Source organism: Phoenix dactylifera, chromosome 7 (assembly GCF_051530095.1).
Source record: "Phoenix dactylifera cultivar Ajwa chromosome 7, Ajwa_hap1_PhDact_Kaust_v1.1, whole genome shotgun sequence".
NCBI classification, from domain to species: Eukaryota; Viridiplantae; Streptophyta; class Magnoliopsida; order Arecales; family Arecaceae; genus Phoenix; species Phoenix dactylifera.
Genome location: NC_143196.1, coordinates 29,762,719 through 29,788,419, shown reverse-complemented (window position 1 = coordinate 29,788,419; position 25,701 = coordinate 29,762,719). Strand labels below are relative to the sequence as shown.

Sequence of the window (25,701 nt, the reverse complement as noted above, 5' to 3'; positions counted from 1 at the left end):
TTTTTCTTTTACAGCTTTTTGTCAATCATTGGACCTGATGGCCATTCCTGGAATTCTCCCAATGACAGCTAAAATTTCTCTTTATCCAGTCTCCATCCGCTCCCCAACCAAACTCTCATTTCCAGCGGGCTTTCGGCCGCTGACGTGTAACGTAGCGCCAGAGAAGAGAGAAGGGGAGGCGCACGTTAGCCTCTCTGGGAGCCCGGGATTTCGCTTCCCCCCTCTTCGTTGTTTCTTTCCCTTTTCTTTATTCGGTTTTTTCGGCGAAGCTCTCGATCTCTTCCTCGCGGTGGACATCCCCAACCCTCCGCGATCCCATGCCCCATTCCCTCCGCGAGCTTCGCCAATCCCTTCTCCTCTCCGATCCGAGCCGAACGATCCCAGATTCGAGCGGAATGCCTGCGCATTAGGGCATCTCTCGCCGTTTCTTGGAGGTGCGGTGCCCCTTCCATCGCCACTGCCGCATCCGCGAAGCTCTCCCCGTTTTGAATCGATCTAGAGGCTTGTCTTGCTGTATCTTGTAGGATTGGAGGACTTTCAGTGCGACTGCCAGGTCCTAGGGTTTCTGTCGAGGGGTTTGAGCTGTTGTGGAGCTCCAGAGCAGCTTTGATGAGCATGGATTTCTAATATTCGTAGAGAAATTTGGCTTGGGAGGCGAGGTGGGAATAATTTTGCTGCAGAGGATTATTCCATTCCTTGCTTCATCACCGATTCCAGGGTTAAAGATTCCAACATTGGAATCTGTTATCGGTTGTGTTGTTCCTTTCTCGGTTTCCATTGTTGAGAAATCTTGTTCGTGGTGAATCAGTGGCTATAACTGCTGTTAATGTCTCGGTAGTTTGGGTCCGGGGAATGGGGATTTCTTTCCTCTTTCTGTGTTGTTGACATAAATGAATAATCTGGACTCGGATTCTGTGGATTTTAGCACACTGCGCGTTCTTTTATGGGGCAGGCTTGGACATTTTCTCGAAGAGGAGATCATTCTTTCCGTTGTTCAGATGAGGTTTGCTCTTTGTGCGTGCAGTACCTGACATCAGAACGTGGATGGCAGACTCTTTGAGGAATGGTCCCGTCGAGAGGGATGTCGAGCAGGTGAAAACTGTTGCAATTATTAGTTCCATATCTGTCTATTACCATGTTTAGGATTCCGTTAGTGTCTCTTTGTAATTTGAACTAATTTGAACAATAATGCGTTTGCCACTGAAAATTTGAAAGAAAAAAATTACATGAGAACTAATGTAAATGACTAGTGTCATTTCATTATATTGGTCATTTTACTGTATTGGAATTATGAATCCGAGTTCTTTATTAGTTGCAGCAAAGCTGCAGCTTCTGAGATAAAAATTTCTTTAGATATTGTTTCTCAATATTATCCTCAAAGTCTTCTCTGGCCTCTCCCAACTTTGTTTTGTCCCATAAACTTATACTTGAGAAACCCTTCCTTACCTGTGATGTTTGCTGCCTATGCTGCATTTCACCTGACTAGACTAGATCAAACGATTTTTCTCCCACGATCTTAAAATATTGTCTTTATCAGCTTTCTCTTATATATTCATTCCTTGTCATCGCGAACTTACAGTATGATCGCCTCACTCTCTTATTCTCATCTGATGGCCATGAGCTTTCCTTTATGCCTCAAAGTATGGCCCATATAATAAGGTTGCTCTAATGGTTGTTTTGTAAAAATTTTCTTAGTGCAACACTACAAGTAACATCTCTTCTTTATCCGCTATGCTATGATCCTACTAAAGGCATGGTCTTATCTCTCCATCCTTTGGCAAAATTGTGTTACTTTAGTCCACCTGTGATGGAGTTATATCTTTTCTCCACCATGTGCAAAGTGATAATAGACTATAGTGGGATCATTTTTTTCAAAAGGCTTCATATCAGTGAGATATAGAACCTATTCATATGATATTATGTGGCGTCTGGCAAGGGAAAAGAAATGAAGCAAGTATGCACAGCCAATTCGTGTCATTCAATAAGCATTCAAAGCCAGAAGATCTCTGGTATTATAGTGTAAACACTTTCAATTGTTTTTCCATTACAGTTGATGGACCTTTTTGGGTGAAATTTGCTTGGGTGAACATTTGATCATATCCATCGGGTACTAGTGCATGATGTTTCATAATCAGTATATTGTGCATCACCTTTGACATTATCTATAGAGATGCCTCTTTTAAACCTGGACTGATCTCTGTGTGGATTATCCTTCTTTTTCAATGTCAAATGCTCCTGTAGAGGTCCTTTCCATCAGTTGGAGTAGTATGCACTGCAATGACTAGTCACTGGGAAAAATCCACTCCTTTTAGATGGAAAGTTTTGGAGATTCGAGGCCTTCTTCACATGCTTGTATGCTTAATCTTGAAATCTTTATAAGCAATAAAAGCTTGAGCAACTGCAAAATGAGTACTTGATGATTTCTTTTAAATAGAGATGATGTCTCAAGTGATAGCTGGAAGATGAAGATGCTCTTCAGTGAGGAAAACTTGCCGATGGAGCTCTTGTATTGCTTTCAAGGGGGAGGATAAGCTTTCCGAATATAAAAATTATGCTGAGATGCATGAGAGTTAGGTTGGGATTGGGTGTGGCATTTTTAGCCATGTTCAACCTTGATCAATTTCGACTTTCAATTGTACAACTCGAACTCCATCCCTAGGGTTTGGATAAGTCTGCATTTTCAGGGCCCTAGGCTGCCTTAAATTCTATGGTCTGTTATTTTGTGCTCTTCATGGATCATGTGGTGTCTAACTCTTCTTGATAGACTTGTATGCCATGGAAATTTATCCAGGTTTGAGACCCAAAGATGACTGGAGGCTTGATGTTTCTATTGTAACTTGGGTCCAAATCAGGTCAGGCTTGGTACTGTAGGCTGGTCTGTACATCACAAGATGATAAACTTTTTCAAATTACATAAACCTTGTGATTTTGAGTCCTTTTTCCTTGTTTTTGTAGCTCTATGTACTGAATCATGGATTTCGGTGGAGAAAAATCAAATATTTTCATATTATTAGAATATCATACCGATGGTAAATTTACAAATAATCCTTTTACAAATAGATCTCATCGATCTTCAACTTAAGGCGTTGTAATATGTCACTTTGCCACAAATAATCATTTAATATTTTTGTATTTCAATTACGCTTCTTGAAGTATCCAGTAGTTCTTATTTTGTAAATTTTTACATTCACATGTTGACCTTGTCATAACTAATTGATAGCTAGTATTAGATCTAAAATGAAGCATATGATATTGGATGACGAAGCATCGAATTTCACATATTTTGTTTTGTCAAGCAGATCATGTTACTGTTTCAAAATTTTGCTGGTTCGTTGGTCCCATTCTTCAAAATGTAACAGTGAGTATTTTTTGATATAGCAAGTGCCTTATGAGTTTTATTGATTTTTTTATTGTCTTTGGAATGATCAGGCAATTACAGCCCTAAAGAAAGGTGCTTATCTACTGAAGTATGGGCGCAGAGGGAAGCCAAAGTTTTGTCCTTTCAGGCTTGCTAATGTAAGTACTCTGCGAACTTTACATATATTTGTATTGTTTTCTGTACATTCGTGATTATTTTCTTTTCATGATAGTGGCTCAGCTTTTATTTTCACATATTGTTGCACAATCACTTGGATCCGTAGTAGTTTTTTTTCCCGTATTTTCTTAATGCTGTACAGTGGCTCAGTGGCTGCATTTTTATTTTTAAAGATCAAGTCACCCAAGTTTTCATTATAATAAGTTATAGGTAGTACATGATTATCTTAAAAGTAGGGTTCTCTTTTAGCATAATTTGTTTTATCTTGTTCATGTGTTTACTGGACAGGATGAGTCTGTACTGATCTGGTATTCTGGAAAAGATGAGAAGCAGCTTAAACTTAGTCAGGTTTCCAAAATCATACCTGGACAGCGTACTGTAAGTGGATGTACCTTGAGATATCTTTTGTATGAGAAAAAAAAATATGTTGCTTCCATATGTAAATTTGTCATCCATTGTCTGTACATATGCTGGAATTATCTTTACTTGCGCAAAGGCCACTTCATTTGCTATCATGTTTCATATCATTTTCATCTGCGACTTTTCAAGTTTATTCTTTTTCTTTTGTTACCAATCACGTTTAATCAAAATTGGTTAATGTTATTCTCTACTCATATATAGATGATGAAATTTGTCCTTTTCCTTTTTTATGATGTCATGTGTCAGTATTGTCAGTATTTTCATGTTAAGTATCATCTTTTCTTTTCTTTTCTTCTCTTTCCAAGAGAAATGGAGGGAGAGGCACCTGCATTTTAATTACCCAGGCCAAATACTTGGGAATGCATGACCCCATATTCAAACAAGAACCTCTGGTGGCTATGCAGAGGATGTTCACTATTATCTTTTCATCAATTCTGTCTGAGTCATTTAATATTTCCTGTAAATATAGTGAAGCATATGCAATCATGGTTACATGTTTGTTTTATCTCTTCCTTTCAGGCAATATTTCAGCGATATCCACGGCCTGATAAAGAATATCAATCATTTTCTCTTATGTACAGTGACCGATCATTAGATTTGGTGGGTATTTCTCTTTTGTTCCTCATCATCTCCCAATTTTCAGCCATTTGTATCTTCTGCTAGAATTTCATACGGCATTTGTTTTGTGATGACAAATGTATGTTCTGCACATGCTGCAATGCATGCCATGTCTTTCCTGAAGTACATCTTAATAAAATATCCCCATTTGACATTGAACATAACAGATATGCAAGGACAAGGATGAAGCTGAAGTCTGGTTTGTTGGTTTGAAGGCATTGATTTCTCGTGGAAATTGTCGGAAGTTGAGATTAGACTCAAAAAGTGACAGAACTTCATCTGATAGTCCAAATTCAAACACTCAAAAAAATTCTCCATTGACATCACCCTTTTGTAATAGCGACATCTTTCATAAGGTTGGACATTTCTGAAGCATTAAGAATTTTTAAAGATTTAATTGTGATTTAAGTTAATCTTTCCCTTCCTTTCTCTTAAGGATTCTGGAGATGCCCCGCAAGTCCACATTCCGTATGAGAGCCATCCGGTTAATGGTTTTGGCAAGGTACTTTCTGATGTAGTACTATACACTGCAGCGGCCAAGAGTTCGTTTCATTCAGATTCAATAAATAATTCTCTCAGCTCATTCTCATCTGGAGGAGCTGACAATTCAAATGGGTGGGGCTCTGCATCTGATAGTATCAGAGTTAGTTTATCTAGTGCAGTAAGCTCATCCAGCCATGGATCAGTTCATGAGGATTTTGATGCCTTAGGTGATGTTTTCATTTGGGGAGAAGGCATAGGTGATGGGGTGCTTGGTGGTGGTTCACATAGGCTTGGAAGTCTGTCTGCCACCAAGATTGATGCACCTTTGCCAAAAGCACTGGAATCAGCAGTAGTGCTTGATGTTCACAATATCGCTTGTGGGAGTAGGCATGCTGTTTTAGTTACCAAACAAGGGGAGATCTTTAGCTGGGGTGAAGAGTCAGGAGGCAGGCTTGGGCATGGAGTAGATGCTGATGTTTCCCAGCCAAAGCTTATTGAATCTCTGGGTGGTGTTAATGTTGAACTGGTAGCATGTGGAGAATATCATACATGTGCTGTAACTTTATCTGGGGATCTCTACACATGGGGTGACGGCACTCACAGCTCTGGCCTACTTGGGCATGGGAGTGAGGCTAGTCACTGGATTCCTAAGAAAGTAAGTGGTCAACTAGATGGTCTGCATGTGTCATCTGTATCTTGTGGACCTTGGCATACAGCTGTTGTAACCTCAGCAGGCCAGTTATTCACATTTGGAGATGGAATATTTGGTGCTTTAGGCCATGGAGATCGTAGAAGCATAAATATACCAAGAGAAGTTGAAGCTTTGAAAGGACTGCGTACTGTTCGGGCAGCTTGTGGTGTTTGGCACACTGCAGCAATTGTGGAAATTACAGATAGGTCTTCTGATTCTGGTAGCTCTTCATCAGGAAAACTATTTACATGGGGTGATGGGGATAAAGGTCGACTTGGACACGGTGATAGAGAACACAGACTTGTTCCAGCATATGTAGCATCTCTTTCTGAGCCAAGCTTTTGTCAGGTGGCCTGTGGCAATGACATTACTGTTGCTCTAACAACTTCTGGACGAGTATATACAATGGGAAGTACTGTTTATGGACAGCTTGGTAGTACTGAGGCTGATGGAAAAGTTCCCACTTGTGTTGAAGGAAAGATTCAGGATAGTTTTGTTGAAGAGATAGCATGTGGTTCTTATCATGTTGCAGTTTTGACTTCTAAAACAGAAGTCTATACTTGGGGCAAGGGAGCAAATGGTCGATTAGGCCATGGTGATAATGATGACCGAAATACTCCGACACTTGTTGAAGCTTTAAAAGATAAGCAAGTAAAGAGTGTTGTGTGTGGTTCAAGTTTTACTGCTGTAATCTGTCTTCATAAATGGGTGTCTGGCGCGGATCAATCTGTATGCTCTGGTTGTCGTCTCCCATTTGGTTTTAGAAGAAAACGTCATAACTGTTACAACTGTGGCTTGGTCTTTTGCAAAGCATGCAGCAGCAGAAAATCTGTAAAAGCTTCTTTAGCACCCAATATGAAAAAGCCATATCGTGTATGCGACGAATGTTTTATGAAACTTAAGAAGACCATGGGTGAAGGAATGATTCCGCGATTTCCAAAAAATCAAAATGGAAGTTTAAGTCATATGGCCAATGAAGTGGCTGAAAAAGATAATCTAGATCCTAAACTACAAGGACAGTTCTCCAGGCTTTCTTCTGTTGATTCCTTCAAGGGTGAAAACAGACTTTCCAAGCTGAACTGGAAATCTGAAACGAACAATAGCCAATTTCCTTTGACATATCAAAGGGCTTCAATGTTTCAATGGGGAAGCTTTAAGCCATCAAGCAACTTGAGTTCTTCAAACATCTTGTTTGGATCATCCAAGAAAATATTTTCTGCATCCGTTCCGGGTTCAAGAGCAGCTTCTCGTTCATCATCTCCTGTATCATGTAGGCCAAGTCCACCCCATTCAACTATTACACCAGTTGTTACTGGTCTTTCCTCCCCTGAAGCATTTTCTGATGACTCAAAGCAGACATATGAGAATCTAAGTCAAGAAGTTGTTAGATTGCATTTACAGGTATCTATTCTGTTGATGGAGGATATTATAAGTTACTCAGCTAATCATCATGCATTACTTCAAATTATTTGCTTTGTTAATCAGTCATATTATGTTGTATGTAGGGTACGCCGTATCAGTACCGGTAGGCGTACCGGTCGCCTACCGGACTGGTATAGTTTCGGTTCGGATCGATTTAAACCGGTACCGAACCGGAAAAGAGGTAAAAACGCGCGCCCCACGTTAAATGTAAATGCCACTTTGTGGCATTAAATATCCTCCCACGCGGGTGCGGTTCCCAGCGTGGGGAACCGCGCATGGGCGCGCTGCCCCGCATGGGGGCCGGTGCGAACCGGTCCAGTTCGCACCGGTATGCAGCGGAAACCGCTCGGTTCCAACCCCATGAGGGCCGGAACCATTTTCCACAGCTGAGCCAGACCGGTCTGGTACGGGCTGAACCGGCCAATATGGGCCGGTTCTGCATACCATGGCTGTATGTAATTCATATGTTATGTTTGTGAATACCATAAACTGTGATCTGCAATGCCAGCTCCTGTGTTTGTTTCAGAAATGGTAGTTTCTGGTAATCAATGGCTGCTTCTTGCATATGCAAGTATCATATGGCAAAAATACCGTTATTTGTATCTCTTGTTCAATGTGCTAGTCATGTAGTGGCAAAATTGATTAATTGCTTAAATGCTTGGAGTTCTCTAAATAGTCCATGGACTGGAATTTTCTGTTCTGTAGGTGGAGGAGCTAACTCGTAAATCTGAACTTCTAGAAGCAGAACTGGAGAAAACAATGAGACAGTTGAGAGAGGCCACAACAGTGGCAGGTGAAGAAACTACAAAGTGCAAGGCTGCAAAGGAAGTAATCAAGTCTCTTACTGCACAGGTAGATCCTGTTTCTTTATAAAAATTTAATCTTATTGTGCCTCTTGGTCTTAGAAAATTAATTGATTGGACTTATGGTGCATCTTGAGTGAACAAGTTCTCAAGAATAAGTAGATCTATTTTCATCATATTGTAGATTAAAAGGCTCTGTATATAGTGCATTTCTAGTAACTTTGTTGATTAAGATATGCAAGTTTTATTTCACTTCATGGTCTTCCACATGTTGAGTTTAATTTATTACTGAATACTCTTTAAAATGAATCATCAAGTACTTTTTGTGTTTTTTCCAAAGTATTGTGGATTTAAAAGCTCTATCTTTGAATATTTGGAGCATCAGAACTCTAAATTTCAGTAGTAGCTTGGAGAAGGGAGGGGGAGATTGAGCACATACAGAGATACATTTAGGGATCCTAGTGTGAAACATAAGGGCCTAGCTCTTATCAGGTTTATGAAGTGAAAAATTGTGTCTAACTATGTATCTAGGTATAATTTGAATAGAAAATCATATAATATGGATGATTGAAAGGAGGATTAGGTTTTTGAAGTTCTTACTGTTCATGAAAATTAGGTTTGTCATGGACAATAGGGAAAAGGGAATTTTTAATGTTTTCACACCTCAAGCTTCTTTATACCAAGTTTAGTGAGAATAGAAATGAAGACGTAATATTAGTTCAGATTGATAGAAAAATGATACCACAGAGTGACTGTTTTTGTTATTTTGGATCTATTATAGAAAATAATGGGGAGATAGATGAAGATATGTGTAATAGAATTAGGGCTGGTTGGATGAAGTGGAGAATGTATCTAGAATATTATGTGATACGCCCATACCTTGGAGACTTAAGGAAATATTTTATAGCACAATGGTAAGGCCTACAAGGTTTTATATCTCGGAGTGCCAGACAATAAAGAAAATGCAAGAAAACAAATTGAGTGCGGCAGAAATCAGAATATTAAGATGGATGTCTGGTAAAACTAAGAAGTATAGATTAAGAATTAAATATATTAGAGGAGTTGTAGGAGTTGTACAAATTAAGAACGAAGTGATGGGAAATCGATTGAGATAGTATGGATATATATAACGAAGATCTGAGGAGGCTCTTATTTGGAGAGGTACTTTGGTTTATATTGAGAGATTGCAAGAAAAGAAGAGAAAGACCTAAATTGACATAGTTGGAGATTGTGAGGAAGAATATAGAGAAACTTGGAATAGCATTAGAGATGGACCTATATAGGAATACTTGGCGAATAAGGATCTATAAAGATGAACCCAAATAGTTAGGAAAAAACTTGAAATTTATGATTTCAAACTTCTTTATAACAAGTTTCATCAGTAAATCTCAGGTACTATGTAAAGGAGAGGTTGTAGATCTGGAGTTTCTAAGGACTAATGTGACACACGATGTAATATATATGTGTGTGTGTGTGTGTGTGTTGAATTACTTATTTATCTACCTTTTGATGAGGGGCTAAGAAGAAGATTCAAATCATGACTTTATTCCAGCTTTGTATAGACTTCTAGATGAAAAGTAGATGGATGAAGAAGGGAATGCGAGGAGAGAAGAAGAAGAGATATCGGAAATATGAGTACAAAACGAGAAGAAGGAAAGTCTGCAAAAGAGAGATGAGACATGTGCTGTAATTTGTTTTTGCTTGGTGTTATAACTGCTGTTGGCTGCTGTTGGTTTGACAATGGTAGGAAAGAAGGTAGAGGAAGAGGAAGAAAAGAGAAGAGCGAAGGTACATCTGAAGTCTATCACAATAAACAAAATCATGTTTTTTTAATAATCTCATACCTGCACGACAATATATCGAGCTTCCCTCAGCTCTATGTTGAGGCGAAAAACTAATCAAAGGATGATTCTAATATTTTAACGACATTCTAGTATAATCTATAAACAGTTATAGCATTTTTGAGCTAAATCTTCTTCTTCTTTTTTATTTTGAAAAATAACGATTCTGAATTAATTCTTTGTAAGATGGTACTTCTCGTGACACTAGAACTGTACTTATTCAATAGCTCCCTAGGCAGCAAAATTCTTAACTTTTGCTTAGCACCAACTATGATTATTAATAGTCATTATAGATTTTAACCTTTTACTAAATGTTATTTAACAAAACAATGGATTTTTACTTGTTGTCACTGCACATCTAACATCTCCAAAGATCACTCCACTAACCTTTCTGATTAAGGTACTGGGTTGCAGCATATTTTGTCCAATAACCAGATCATATGATTTGGTTTAGATTATAGAGGGAGAATGGAATAACCTTGGAATTTCAAATGTTAGATAGATTTTGTGGAAAGCCTGCAATAAATAAAAAGGTTAGCAGATATTCTTGTTACTTTGTGAGAAAAATGATTTAGTGGTTATATTAGTCAGGAACAGTAGGTGAAGACATTAGCACGATCGTCGATCTACAATATTTTCCATACTTTTTATTCTATGAATACCTGTGTCAGCTGAGACTCTTTGCAGCAAGTGTGTCTTGTGATCAAATTAATTTTATATGAATGTGCAAAATATCTGTAAAAGAAACATGGATTAACATGGTGTCTAAGATTCAAGTAGGGAACGTATACCCATTGTTTGGTGATTTCATATGTGAAGACCTCTTCATCGTTGATCATTTGATCATCTCTTAGGTAAGCCTGCTGAATGCAATTTCTTATGTGAAATAAGCTTCTTAAAGAGTCTTTGGCTCTTTGCCATTGGTTTCTGATTTCTGATGGTACCTTGTTGCTGAACATTAAATTTATTTTCCGACATCATCTAGATCAAGATGATGTGTTTCTTTACTTTCGCCAATCTAAATATCGATTATCTCCATTATGCCTGGTTTCTGGGTCGGTCAGCTGAGAAGCCAGGAATGCATCAAATTCTCTCTTGTCCTGCTGTTATTACTGTTGCTATCGTACCACACACTACTTTCTATTTGATTCTACTTAATGTTTCAACCTATGGCAGCTGAAGGATATGGCTGAAAGAGTACCTGAGGGGCATATGATTAACATGTATGGATCTGGTCATGTGTCTGATTCATTAGGACTTTCTTCCATTGAGAATACTAGGAGCAACTTGTTAGCTTCTCAGGCTCCAGAGTCCATTGGGGACTCAAGCAATCTAGAGTCGTGCAACGGAAACAGGACGTCACCAGAAGAGGCAGAATGGGTTGAACAGGCTGAACCAGGAGTTTACATCACTGTGTCCTCCTTGCCTGGAGGTGATAAGTATCTCAAACGAGTGCGCTTTAGGTATGATCAGTTTTTTTTAATCCCAGAAACATCATGAGAAAGTTTTATTTTTTCATGAAACTGCAGCTATTGTAAATTAGTTCTATGGCATGAGAAATAATGACACTAATCATTACATTCGATATTTAAAACTTAAAGATCACAAATTTTTCATTGCTGTTGTATAGAATGCATATTTTTATGCTTTGTATGATGCTACTATGCTTTTAAAAGATCAATGATTCATGATGTGTTTATAGCATGTATTGGACACCCACCAGAGCCTGCAATATGCATTTTGAAGAGAGTAGAACAATATTGAACATCTAGTGTAAAAAGCTCATGCAGATGAGCTTGAGTAGGTTTAAGAATGAGTTTGTATTTCAAAACTGAATCTAAACCATGTGACTTTCTAAGCTTCAGATGGTAGTTATTTTAAGATCCATTAGACTTGTGGGTAGTTCAGAGTAGCTCAATGAGGCTGTTTTAAGTGTTAAACATTTCAGTGTAGATTATTTTGTCACATTTATCTACTTCTGTACTCAGAGAGCATCAATATTTTGGATATAGTTATTCAGATGATTAGAAGTAGTTCCAAATTGGGTTGAGGTTTTATTCATTTGCTTCTCTTATAAAGGATACAATGCATAGGGGCAGATAAAAATGCTATATTATGATTTATTCTCATATCTCAGCATGACTCCTGTTCTTCCCCTTGCGTCGATTTACGTCAACCATCCATCACAACAAAGCTGTGCTAGCTGGTAGCCAATTACTAATTTTGCAATCTCTTTATTTGGTTTTTGCCCAAAAGGATAGGAAAAAGAATAGAGGATGGCAAGCCATGATGGGTATCTGACAAATGTTGGAGGGCATTGAGCCAAACTACCTAGCCTCAAGAAAAGAAGCTTGCAAATTTTGAAGATATAGTGGTTTCATGCATGACAACCTTAGATGACAAGTTTTGCCTTATTCAATTTGAACTCCATTTAGGTTTAGCCTTGAGGAGTCTCATCAGACGTAAAATTTGCCTTTTCCTCTAGTGTCCGTTATTTGAGGGTTAAATATCATGGAAAAGTTGGTCAACTTTCTCCTTGACCAATTTACCTATGTTCTCATGCTCCTCTCAAAAAAGTGATGTTGCTAAGTTACTTTATCATGGGAAACATTTACCCATGAAATGGCCAAAAACGCTTACCTACTTGGGAGATGGGTAAATTGGTTTCCCATCAATTAGTAAAGTGGCCCTCTTTATTTTGTTACTAAAGTACGTCCCTTATGATGATACACTAACAAAGCCTAATCTCTCACTTGCTCTCTTCATCTATAATGAACCCTAACCCAAGCGGCACCAATGCAATCCTCAGCCAATTTTCGGTCACAAGATCGGTGGATTCTGGTGAGTCTTTTATATTTTTTTCTTTTTGATTAAATTTCTACGATTGATTTAGTGAGACTAATGCAATTTTTATCTGAAATTGGTGTTGATTAACAGCAGGGAATAAAAGATTGCTTTTAAAAGTCCAATATTTTCTTATACCATTGCTCACATTTGGTATGACGAAATTGGCTTCAATCACAAAGGGGCAGTACATGGTAAGTGTGCAAATTGGGTCTGGAAGCATAAAGGGTATTATGGGAAATATAAATAAATCTTAGCAACTTACCTGAAAAAGCAGTAATGCAAAAGAAAGTGGGTAACAAATTCTGAAGCCACTTTCCAATACGTAAAAGAACATGAGTAAATTATTTTTCTGTCTAAGTGTTGTTTGGGTAACACTTATCCTGGAAACAACAGATTTTCGGGTAAGTTTCATGCCTCCCAACGAACAAGCCCCTAAAGCTATCCTACACCTTTTAAGCTAGAGCTTGTTGTAATAGTTGAGCATGAATTAAGAGGATTGCGTATCAGCAGATTTAGGAAATGTTAGCATGATTCTTGTGAAGAATCTTTGGTGAATTGTGGTTGATGTCCCCCCTACATTGGTCCAAGACAAAGCCTCTGAGGATGCAGATATCTTTGAAGGCAGGTGTAAATAAAGTATCATATGGTATGCCAGAGTTCCAAATAAACAAATGGGTCAAATCAACATGCATTATCAATTGAGAAAACTTATATCCTTTCTTTGCAGTCATCTCTTAATTCCTAGGACCAATAATTTGCGAGTGTAGCCAACCAACCAAGGCCATAATGATATATGCATCAGACTGATGAAATTTTGCATGTCGTCAGGAATACCAAAGGATCGATAATGTGCGCTTCTTCCTTCTCATCCCGAATATTTGATCTCGGCAACCATTTATTGCAATAAGATTAAAGAGTCAGCCTTTAAATTTTATGTAAATTGCTAGATTTCATATAAATTTCATGTAAATTGCATCGGTTTATATACATGCCTTCTTAGAGAGTCCTAATTAGAGTTTAAGAATGATCTCCAGAGAATCATATCTAGTACATAAATAAATCTAGGTCATGAACCTTGATGATTGTACAAGAGTCCAATTTGAGGTTCTTTTGTGTCTCCCTTGGAGGGTTTTAGAGGCTTGGTGATTTTTGCAGACCTTGTTCAAATTTACTTGTCAAATCTGGAAGGTTTTTCACAAAAGTCAGGTACAAAATGTGTTCTTATGAATTTCCTTGAATTCTAGGGTGATGCTTTACCAAATTGAGCAGATATTTTCTTGTGGTACCTGATATAAGAAACCAATTGTTGAGAATTGTTATATCCCCAATATAATTTATTTTTTCTGATTTAATAAGCCTTAAATATATTAAACAAAATAAAATATTCGTTCAATGTTATTTGATCGAGTTTCTGTTTTAGATGTTTGTGATTTGTTACTCAACTCAACAAGCCTTAACCCCAAACTAGTTGGGGTTGGCTGTTTTTGTGATTCGTTATTATAATAATTTACTAAGGCATTATAATAGTGTTCCTTAAAGGTTTTTGGTGGTGAGATTTTAACTACAATTTCTAGTGAAAGTCATGGATGTATGTGCTTGAATAGTCATTGCATTTGGAAAATGGCCAAACAGCCGTACACCTTGTGGCAATGTAAAACATGAGGCTTTTGGGTCAGTTCAAAAACATGAACAATTTCTAGGTTTGACCACTCAAAGCATAATATACGTGACTGCACACATAGAAACAGGATAGATTTCTTGTTGCAGAATTCAACTCAATATCTACATGAAGTCTTCTCAAATAGGAGTCTTGCTGTGAGACTGATTTTCTTTTGATGGAAAAAAATTTGGAGGAAGAGGAAGAAGGGGAAAGGGAAAAATTGGGCTACGCTACTATTGATTATGGAGCTTCAGTCTTAATCATCTTTATATGCATACATGCAAGTTTGGACACTATATTAAAAGCATTTTTATCTTATTATAGTTCTGCTAATTCTGGGTTCTTTAGAACTTGGTATGAATGCCGAGTATCTGAGTATTCCAGAGTGTCAAGGAATGCACGTCATTTTTTTGATGCTTATGTGAAAAAGAGATCCACAAGGGGGAGGAGAGAGGTAAATGTTGTTTAACTAACAAAATAACAGAGTGGTCATGAGCTAGCAAGTATTTGAATAATGTCATTTCAGGGGGAAAATATCTATTAGGAAGAAAGAACAGCCCAGAGCCACAAACCTTTAACATGAGAAAAATGGCTTTAGGAGAGCAGATCTTGTTATAAGAACTCACCATATCCTTAAGTTGTTAAAGGTTACTTTAGATGTTTTAAGACACTTAAGTTGATGAATGACTGTGATGATATATTAATAACATAACAGCACTTGCTTGGAGTGTCCAGCACTTGAAACTGGGACTTTCCTACAGACTCCAAAATAGAGTGTAACTGTGTTGTAACTGTCCAAAAGCATCAGCAGGCAAAAACCTTAAAAATATTGTCGAAGGAACACAAGCTTCTGAAAAAAAAAACCATAACTTTCTTCTCCCAATCCCATCTCCTATCCAATCTCTTCCCTCAGGCTTCTCCGCATCAGATCTCCACCTGCACTTGAGCCTTATCTTGATCCGCCCCCGCCCCCACCCCCATCCAAATTCTTGAACATTGTCCCAACTCCCATATCTACCTCCTTTCAATCTCCAGCCCATATTCCACTGCCAGCAAAACTCAACCTTCTCATACTAGTTTGTTGTTGCATTATCCTGTCTTCATCCTAGCCAAGCAATTCCACTGCCTCCAACTTATCTCTATCCCATTTATCTATCTCCATTGCAATCCAATCATTTGATTCAGGTGTTGAAGAGCTTGTATAGAGGTTCAGGAGGAAGGTGTTGGAGGCTCGGGTGCATGATTCTATTGCAATTGCAACTGGAGATGGTGGCACAATTAGAGGAAGGGGACCATATACTGCTGAAACCCACACCCCACACACACACAAGAAAAAAAAGTTGAGCTGGTTGGTTCAAGCATTCTAACCACTGTAGTTGCACCTCTTTAATATGGCCAAGTTATCAATCAACAGAGAAGGGGAGAAGCTCTATTAAAAGGACAGATGGACAATTTCTATCTTTCTTCACTTATGCCTCACCCTTGCCTACCAAGCCATTGTTGAGGGGGCCATTGGCCAGACCGAGAAAAGAGGGGATCTGGAGATATGAAGCTACTCTTCTTCTATGGCACAACCAATCTAGGAGGATGAGAGCTCCATTGGCCATATTTGCTTGGAGTATTGCCTACCCAGATGTACAGGTAGGAAACATAGTATCTCTAAGATCAGAGAAGAGGAATACTGTCAACATTATTTGGAGGAGGGGGTAGTCACCAATTCTAAAGAGAAGCAGCATATTTCAGTTAGATCCAGGAGGGAGGTCATGGTTGCAACTTTTTCCTCCTCTCCTCTTCATTTTTGGCAACGAAACAGAGGTCTGGAACAAGGGTTTTGGTTTCTTGGTGAGCAAACGTGTGAGACACCATGGAGGTGAAGGAAGTGCTATATATTTTAGCAGAGAAGAGATGGGAGCCCATCTGAAGACGGCTTTGGTCTAACTTATTGAACTGTAGTTGATCGTGGCTAAAGTGATGACCTGTCTTCTGGTTGTCAAACTATTTGGTCTAGGCCACTGGTTTTAGACACCGATCGTATGTAGTATGGATCTCTTAAATTGAGAAGATAATAGTTACCTGATAACCAATGGCAGAAGTCATTGTGGCAAGATGCAGAAACAGCATTAAGATTCAGTAAAGGTCCCATCCATAAAATAACTTCCCGATATGCCTAGAACTTAGTGACTAACTGGAGGGTGTACTGGGAGCAGTTATTGTGTTTACCATGTCACAGGGTCTTCAACATGTTAATTTGTCTATATTTAGTTTAACAGTTGTCTTGATGTTCATATGATAATTGGTGAGCAGCATTCTCCTCATCTCAAACATGGCAGCATATCCGTGTAACAGGCAGCTATAAATGTTGATGCAATGCTGTTGATCATTCATTATGGTCTAAGTAATTGACAATTTGCTGTTTCAAGATGTGCCTATGCTACAAATCACTCAACAGAGAATCCAATTGATGAACCATATATGGATAATTCCTTCCTTACTGGAGTTGACAAGCTATGTTTGTCGATATTCCCCATGCCTTGGCATTTGTTATGTGCAAGAGTTTATATCTCTAGCACTGACTGGAATACACGTGGTGACTGTCATCCAGTTCATATGTGTTTTGCAGGAAAATCCTTGGCGTGAGAGTGATTTGTACAATGTCAGCATATGGGCAACAGAAATATTGAACTCAATACAATAATTACTGCCAAGGTTGGACTCAGTGGATAGCATAAATTATGTGAATAAATTTAGGTCCATCAACGATTTACTAGATAGCTTTGTTAGAAGAAGCTAAACCACACTATTCAAGTGACATTGCTCAACATTTGATGTTTATAAACCTCAACGCTCTTTGCATTATTGGACAAAATGCATGTCTTTATTATTAAAAGAAACTATCAGACTGCTGAATTCTGACCCAATTTCACCTGTCCGTTGAGGGATGTGCGTGTGTGCGTGCTCATGTAAGTGACTTCTTTCTTCAGTTATGATAATGCACATGAATGTACCCATCTTTTCTCAGACATTATAGATTGCGAACATTATATGTTATTAATTCAAGTAATTCAGTTCTTATAACAGAAATTATATGTAAATGTACTTTTTTTTGTATTGCCTCACAGGAATGAAAAATTTTATCACTTTTGTTTCAACTTGTGGGGAACATAAATGCTAGTATTTTTATTTGCAAAGGTTTTGCATGTTCACAATATTTGGAATTTCTGTCATCTAACCAATTTTCTACACTACTGAATAATTATTTATCACTTGATTGGTGTGCAGTCGGAAAAGATTCAGCGAACAACAAGCAGAACAGTGGTGGGCTGAAAACAGATTACAGCTTCAGGAGAAATACACAATTCTGACCGCAGAAAGTTCTACATCTGGCCCTGCTTCAGTGTCTGACAGAAAGGATGACTTGATAGGCTGAGTACTGAATTACTGATGTATATAGTCACTCCTTCCACTGGTAATGTAAATTCTTTTTTTTTCCTCAACCGGTGGATACTGCACGCACCTCATGGGCTTGTTATAGCAGAATGCAGCAGAATGAGTAGAGATGGGATGTATCTGCACAAGCTGAGGTATATGAATTTCCTCTGCTGCTTCCTTTGAGCTTGTACTCCTGCCTTCTTTTCTTTGGACTCCTGTTCAACAAAATGACAGGCTTGCATGCTCTTTTGGTCTTTGCCCATCATTTTTTCTTTTTTTTTTTTACCGGCGATCCACATCATTTTCATGCCTTTTGTCTTCAGTTGCTGATTGTACTGGAATTTCTTAAAATCATTAAATTTTGAGAAAGTAGTTAATTTCCTGTAGCTGATGATGCTATTCTTTGTTCCGTCGTTCTTGTTCCCTCTCTTTTGTCACCATATTGTTCATCATTTACTATTATGCGTACATGTGAAATATATGATAGGCAAGTGTTGATGCAAATTGTTCTTAGCTAATTCTGACAGTGGGGCCCATGTGTTCATTACAAGATCAGATTAATTGCATTATTGCCACTTTTCAGGCTAAACATGTTGTTGTCCCTTTTCTTAGGTATTGGCATACGGATTTTTTACAACTGGTTATGCACTGATTTAGGACCAGTTTTTATGTGACATCAAAGTCTAACATTGCGAAAATTCTTAGTGGAAGGTCTCCAGTTGCTATGCCTAACGTGATTTTGCCACTATAATCCTGCACCCAAAGAATCAGAAAGCAGTTGAAATTAGCCAGTGTATCATCAAAATTGACATTGGAAATGTTTTGTGGTTTGCCCTTTTACTTTAACCTGAGTACTGCCAGTCGTCACTCTCCTTCCCCCTATCTATCCAAACTATCCTGCTGGTGGTCTAGGAGCAATACTCAGCTCCTCTCTCATGTTACGTCAAAATCCCTCCCCCACCAATCCACCAATACCAGGAAAGAGGAACCGATTCAAGTAAAACCAAGAAGCCTGAAAAGGTTGAACCTATGCCCAAATTACCTCATAATGCTATTTTCAGGTGGAAACCTCGGCTTCCCTGGCTTTGAGTAAAGGGGTCACAGGCTGGGGAATTTTGGACGAATCACGAATAACCACTACACCGAACTCCCAACTACGTCTCAGTTGCGAGCTGGGTATTGCTCCAAAAAGTCCTGACCGTTGCCTCTTTGTTCTTGATTGGTGCATTTAGAAGGATTCAAGCATGTTTCCTGGCTGCTCGGATCGTTATTGGTGCATTTCAAGATTTGAACCAGCGTAATTATAATAATTAATGCGTCTCTTTTCCCTTTGTTCTATGACAAAAAGGGAACATGCTTCAATCTTAAAAATTAAAAATACAGGGAACTAAATTGTATATGACACAGTATTGCAAAACAATAACTTCTTCTAGAAAGCAAAGTCAACAAGAGTTTTTTTCATTCATTGACTTTGAACCTTTAACACCGATCCGGATTACAGCAATGCAGATTATGAAAAATATCCTGGCGGCGACAGACAGTCAGCAGCCTGAAATTAAAAAAAATTTACATTTATCTTCCAATAAAGCATCTGTTGGCCTTCACATCTCAAGTTTGCAGGGGCCTTCTAACCGCCTAAGACCTCCCTCACAGTAGTTGCTGATATCAAAATTTGTCACAGCATGCACACCTCGCAGTTCAATAGCTGCAATGTCATAGGCTTCTGCAGCTTCTTCCTCGGTATCTGATTTAATGCAGAAAGATATCAGTAATCTTGATATTTCTCAACCTTTTACAAAACCTATCTAGTATTTGATCAGGAAGAGTGAGGATAGGGGGCATAATGCTTACCAAAGGTTCCAAGGTAGATATCTTTGGCATCCCTGCTTTCACCAACGCGACCAATTCGAGCTTGCCATTTACCATCTTTCCGTCTTCTCAACCAGAATGCCCCACCAAGTGTGATGGGGCGACAGATTTGATTAGTATCAACCTCAACACATTATATGAAGAAACATTTAAAAAATAAAGGGACCAAAATGTATGGACAACCTCGTCACTCCTCTGTAAATCGATGCTCCCCTTGAGAAACAACTGCTTTTTCTGCCATGATAAAATGCCAGCAACAAATTATTATATTAGGCAGTGGTGAAAAAATTGGAGATCAGTTGGCTCCACCATGCATACCTCCGTACGTAGGCAACATACTCTTCCTGGGACATGGTCTTCATTGTCTCAAGCTCTTTCTCATAATCAGAAACCTGAGGATCAAGAAATGAAACCAGCAGTGTCATTCTCACATGCAGAAAATCCAAGGATGAGTTAACATATATAATCTCCTGAAGATTTGCACACACACACACACAAGATTGCATTAGCAATCTCACAGCACACACAAGATTGCATTAGTAATCTCACAGGGAAATTTAGTTTGGCATTTGTGCTTGGACCCCAGTATTTAAGAGCTGCGAGATCATGTGCTCTTGCTGCTTTCTCCTCAGAATCATAGCTGCCTGCATGAGAAATCCAAAGAGAACTGAATGAACTACCCTTTCTTCAAGCAAATCCAATGCAACACTAACCAAATCATCAACAATACTGCTTACCTAGATACACTGAAGGCACCACCGCCACAGCAATCAAAAGCAACAAACCCAGCGATAAGTGTGTCCCAGAAAAAAAGAGCAGACAAGGTAGAAGAATAGTTAGTTGGCAATACATCTAGATGGTACTGAATTCAAGCTTTCAGCTACGATAAATGGTCGAACTATTTAGGGAGGGATAAAAATGAATAAACCAGTGAAAAGTGACAAATAAATATAGAACAACCAGAGAACTCAGCACAAAGCTAATACTGCATATGCACCACTATGATTATTACCAAGGTCCGCCGTACTGGTACCGATCGGCGTACCGGTGGCCGGCCGGGCCGGTACGGTACCGGTCCGGTCCGGTACGTACCGGCCGGTACACGGTGGTTTCAAAAACCACAGCGCGAGGCGCTATGGTTCTAAAAAAAAAAACGTACCGGTGCGAACCGACCGGTACCAAGCGATATCGGCCGGTACCGACCGATACGGGCTCCGTACCAGTCGGTTCGGCTAAAAAACCGAAAAATACCGGTTTTCTTGTGGTTCCGGTACCGGCCTAGGACCGAACCGGTACGTACCGGCCTAGGACCGAACCGGTACGTACCGGCCTAGGACCGAACCGGTACGTACCGGCCGGTACGGCATTCCATGATTATTGCAAATGCACTTAAATCACATATAATAGCAACCAGTTCAACATTGACTAAAACGAGGTAACACTCAAAAAGGTCTTTAAGGATTGTTCTTTGGTGGGCAGATATCATCGGAAAGTTAGTCAACTTTGACTTTCCTATTGACCAACTTACCCATATTCTCATTCTTCTTTAGGTGGGTAAGCTATTTTCCCATGGGTAGTATTTACCCATGAAATGAGAGGAAGTCTTACTCAAATGAGAGGTGCGTAAGTCATTTTCCCATCAACCAGTAAAATAACCTTTAATTTTATTTCTAAAATACCCCTACCCTAATAATAATATAATATAATATACAAAGGGTATTATGGAAAATATGGATAGATCCTAACAACTTACTTGGGAAAGTGGTAATGCAAAAGAACATGGGTAACATATTTCGGATTCACTTTCCAATACATAAAAGAACATGAGTAAATTATTTTTCTGTCTATATGTTGCTCGGAAAATACTTATCCAGAAAAATATAGATTCTCAAGTAAGGTTTTTGCGCCCCCCCCCCCCCCCCCAAAAAAAAAAAAAAAAAACAAAACAAAACAAAAGTAGGGCCTTAAGGAGGAAGAGGTGCCATACTAGTAAAGCTAAATAAGTTATCTATAACTTATAGTTGAAGTGGTGAACATTGTTACTTTAAGGGGGCAAAAGAAAGGAAAAGAAAAGAAAAAGAAACAAAGATTCTTTTAAATCAGGATCGGAGCAGTTACAAGGATATCCTAGTTGCTGCCACTTTCCATGTATTCTACAGTATAATATATTCAGGGTTCTTGTTTGTTACCATCTTCAAAGAATGAGAATATATAATACAGTAGCATGTATGAATGGCTGGCAAATATAGGGACAATTTTAGCAAAGTACTGTATCACATAGCAGCATCTCTTCTCACTGCCTACTTGAGATCAAGAGATGGAGAAAGAGAAGCTGGGAAGTGAGGAAGTTATCAACAAGTGGGAGCTCAACTATTCTGGAACTAAGTTAGCTGGTTGTTGATAGCAATTTATGTTAGAACTCCAGCCTAAGCAGCAAATCAACTGCATGCCAATTATAGAGGGAGTCTTTAGATGCACAACATAAGAGGTTGACATAACTCAACCAACCTAGAAGACATGGAGAGAAAATGATAATCATTGGCATCTAAGGAAAGGAAAGACTATAGAGCAGTTAAAAGACTATCGAGGACTTGAGATATGCCTCTCTAGTTAGGTTCATCTTAGCTTCTCTTTATAAATATTACCCTCCTTTGAAAGGGTGGCCTTATGGGATCACTGAAGGACCTAGGTCCACAGTGAAGCAAGAAGAGATGTTGCTCATTCTCTAGATGGAGCACAGGCCAGGAGTATAGTCACATCTCGTCTGCATAACCAAGCTTGTTTCTTAGTTGACTCTGACATGACCGCTATCCCTCTTGGCATTGGCACATGAAACATGAAATATTAAGTCATCTTGCAAGCATGGAATCCACAAAGTTAACATGGGTCACATACAACATCTAGTTTTGCATGTTGAGATCCATCCAGTTAAGGAGGCAAATTAACTCCTACATGACTTCCCCCGTCAATTCTGGTCCATAAGTACCTTGCAAAGGCATATTTCGTTAGCAATGATCAAAACAAAATATTTTCCACCCCACAACTACGGGGATCTAGCATCAAAGTCAATTGACTCGAAATCCAAAACATAAAAGTAAGGTAAATTTCCTTGTAAGAAGCACAGGGAATGAGTATAAGAGGTAAATTTCCTTGTAAGAAGCACAGGGGATGAGTATAAGATCATTCCAACTCACATGAAATGAATGTTTCCATATGTCTCGTTTAGACATCATTGTCATTTATAAACTTGGGAAAGTAGGAAAGAGAATTTGGAACCATTTTTACAATGGATTTCTTGCATGTATCATCACAGCAGAGAAGATTCATGAAGTAGAGGATAATTGATAAAACTAGAAGCCACAATACTATATGACCATCGAATCCTACAAACTGGTAAAGTTTCTTAAACATTGTCTGGGAAAAAAATAAGAAAAATTCTGTACAACTTGAGCTCATCATGGCCCATTCTTAGAGGGCAGACTTCAAGGAGCACTTCTCATTGCTAATACCAACAAATAAATGACTTGCATTATCGGGTCCTCAAGAGGCAAGCCATGGCAATTGGTAAGGTTTCCCCATTGTGACCTCGGGATCCCAGGTTCTAAACATAGGACAGTCTCTCTGCATGCGGGGATAAGATTGAGTACATCTGACCCTCCCTCAACTCAGCAATGATAAGAACCTCGTGCACCAGGATGCCTTTTTTTTATTCTTTGGTCCTAACAAATGAAATCACACTGAAGTTGACATATGAACATTCAAAGAAGAATTTCATATGAACCTCATGTTGATGAGATTCCACAACATCATAAATACAACCAAGATGGCAGACAGGTGATGGAAGGTTGGAAAAGCCCAGCAAATCATTTTCAACCATTCTGCTCAAAACTGCCAATAAGATTGCAAAGGAGCCTATGATAGTGTTTACTCTTTACTCTGAACACTAATGTTTTATATTTTGATGCAGTTTGCAGTATTACTACCTTCCTAAATTTTTTCTGACCAACATCTTAGTGCAATCACTTCATAAAATCCTCGACAATGATAATGCCATATAAGTGCCTTCTGATTTATGATTTATTATTAATAGTTCAAACTTTACAAAGCAGAAAACAAGAGAAAAGGACAAAATTAGAACGAGTGCAGGCATACCATGTTTGCCTTTCCGTTTCCGGCCTTCCACTTGGCTTGCGTTGTCCCACAGATGAGCCTCAAATTTCCCGCTCCATTTCAGCCTGCAATTGGACCACCAAATGCCACAACAAACAATAGAGATTTGTATCCTCACAAAGATTGAAACTTTTCCCAGATGAGAAGTCCCTCTAAACTTACTTAGTAACTCCATGATAGCTCGACGACCGCGGGGCAGCATACTTCTTCATTGCCGCAGCAAGAAGAGTACCCACCTTCTTCTCCGGACTCTTCCCAGGTGCAGCCATGTCAGCAACTGATCGACTGCCATTGGCGACCTCAATGTACTCGGTCTTCTTCTCGGCAGCAGGGCTGGTCGCATTAAGCACTTCACCGCTTCCCGCACTTTTCTCGGGCGCATCCATGGAAACAACCAGACCACTGCCATCGGTTGCCTCGGAGGAACCAGCCTTCTTCTCATTATGATCTTCACCATTTATCAACAGCACTTCCGACCTAACTGGTTCGTTTCCGACTGCAGCATCTTCCAAAGATCCAGCCTTTTCTTCAGATGTGACTTCTAATGGATCAGATTTCTCTTCAGCAGCACTAACAGCCACGGAATCCACTTTAGGGGCGGCGTCTTCTTGAGGTCCCGCAGTCTCCGGGGGTTCGGCAACAGTCTTTTCGCTGGCGGTGGTGGCATCCAAGCTCTCACCACTGTCGTTCAAAGACGGCAGCAGAGGTGCGGGGTTCTTCGGAGCCATGGCATCTTCCGACGGATCTGGCGATCTCTCTGCCTCGCTCATTTGTAAGAAACCCTAGCGCTCTCCCTTCTCCGAATCCTAATCTCCCTTCCAGTCCTTAAAACCCCGGCCAACTAGAAAAACTATCCCAAGATCTGCAGAGAGATGAAGCCCGAAATAGACGCAGAAGAGGGGGAAAACTATTTTTTATCGTTTCCCAGTAGATCTAGAACTCCGGAGAACTCAAAGAAATAGAAAAAAGAAAAAAAATCTTTGTTTATCTCGAGATTTCGAGGAAAAGTTCTGTGTTTAAGATTGCAATCGAGGAATAAATCATGGAATTACTAAGGAGAAAAAAATCGGAAACTTTGCCCTAAAATACGGTAGTACGAAGAAAGCAAAGAACAGACCGGCCGGGGTTTGGGTTCGAAGAGAAAAATAGAACAAGAGATAGGGTTGTGGAAGGATGAGTGGGGGGGGTGTGAGATTACCCGACGGGTATGGGATCCAGAGAGGAGTGGAACTCGGCTTCAGCGTTACGCTACGCCTCTTGCCGCCACAAGGAGTCGCTCCCATCGAGTGCGCACCGTACAGGGAAATGCCGTGCTCCGCGCGCACCTGCCGGTCGATCGTGTCTCGCGCGGATCTTAACGCGCTGGATAGTTCGGCGCGCCGGGATCAAGCGCCTGGAGAGCCGAGCACCAGCTTTGGAGAACACGCGTCACGTGGGTTGGCACGGATCATGAGGCGGGTCTGGAAGCGCGAAGTCCACTGGTTGCTCGGAGATGAGAAACTCGTGATGAGCTTTTTATCGCGCAAACGCACGAATCTGAAGACGGTGGCGTAAAACCTACGGAGACTGCAGCGATGCACGTTCCCTTGTTATGGCGGCTCTGGTGCACAGTGTTAAGAGATGGATTTATGCAGTCAACGGCTATGATTCAATGATAAATAGGGGTTTGCTTGAATTCGTAGGATGGAGGCTCAGAGTCCACAAGTGCTTGGTTGGATGGTATCATTCTTGCCATTTAGAATTTATTTGGTTCAACGTAAGAGGAGAAGAAAAAATATAGCCAATAAAAAAATAAAGAAATGCCTTATGTTTCTTGAAGTTTTCAAAATAAAAAATAAAAAATAGTTTTTCTATGACAATAAAATTTTTACAATTCATAGAAAAAAAATTATATGGAACATGAAAAAGTCTAA

General features: G+C 39.4%; 2 protein-coding genes across 3 annotated transcripts; one reads left to right on the top strand and one right to left on the bottom strand.

The window, feature by feature from the left end:
* The first annotated feature begins 109 nt into the window (after positions 1–109).
* On the top strand, positions 110–18,158 carry LOC103720223 (PH, RCC1 and FYVE domains-containing protein 1). Of its 2 annotated transcripts, XM_088701567.2 has the most exons (10): positions 115–1,092; positions 3,300–3,358; positions 3,430–3,516; positions 3,824–3,913; positions 4,475–4,555; positions 4,741–4,929; positions 5,010–7,148; positions 7,875–8,021; positions 10,990–11,276; positions 17,600–18,158. In XM_088701567.2, exons 5-10 carry the CDS (start codon positions 4,529–4,531, stop codon positions 17,745–17,747), a joined length of 2,937 nt encoding a protein of 978 aa, XP_088557693.2. In that variant the 5' UTR covers positions 115–1,092; positions 3,300–3,358; positions 3,430–3,516; positions 3,824–3,913; positions 4,475–4,528; the 3' UTR covers positions 17,748–18,158. The 2 variants fall into 2 exon arrangements, with proteins under 2 accessions (XP_008808052.4, XP_088557693.2); XM_008809830.6 differs by lacking the exon at positions 3,300–3,358 and having other exon boundaries at positions 110–1,092.
* A 1,000-nt stretch (positions 18,159–19,158) lies between these two features.
* Positions 19,159–25,019, bottom strand: LOC103720224 (uncharacterized). The gene is made up of 8 exons (XM_008809831.5): positions 23,951–25,019; positions 23,771–23,853; positions 20,356–20,364; positions 20,168–20,262; positions 19,937–20,010; positions 19,802–19,852; positions 19,601–19,683; positions 19,159–19,493 (listed from the first exon to the last, which is right to left on the bottom strand). The coding sequence occupies exons 1-8, from the start codon at positions 24,556–24,558 to the stop codon at positions 19,351–19,353; spliced, it is 1,146 nt and encodes a 381-aa protein (XP_008808053.1). The 5' UTR covers positions 24,559–25,019; the 3' UTR covers positions 19,159–19,350.
* Positions 25,020–25,701: the final 682 nt, after the last annotated feature.

Coding starts and splice junctions, on each gene's coding strand:
- LOC103720223 (XM_008809830.6), top strand. CDS start 1,045: ATGGCAGACTCTTTGAGGAATGGTCCCGTCGAGAGGGATGTCGAGCAG. Junction 1,093..3,429: donor TCGAGAGGGATGTCGAGCAG/GTGAAAACTGTT, acceptor TGGAATGATCAG/GCAATTACAGCCCTAAAGAA. Junction 8,022..10,989: donor TCAAGTCTCTTACTGCACAG/GTAGATCCTGTT, acceptor AACCTATGGCAG/CTGAAGGATATGGCTGAAAG.
- LOC103720224 (XM_008809831.5), bottom strand. CDS start 24,558: ATGAGCGAGGCAGAGAGATCGCCAGATCCGTCGGAAGATGCCATGGCT. Junction 19,684..19,801: donor ATTTACAGAGGAGTGACGAG/GTTGTCCATACA, acceptor CTGGTTGAGAAG/ACGGAAAGATGGTAAATGGC. Junction 19,494..19,600: donor TATCTACCTTGGAACCTTTG/GTAAGCATTATG, acceptor GCATTAAATCAG/ATACCGAGGAAGAAGCTGCA.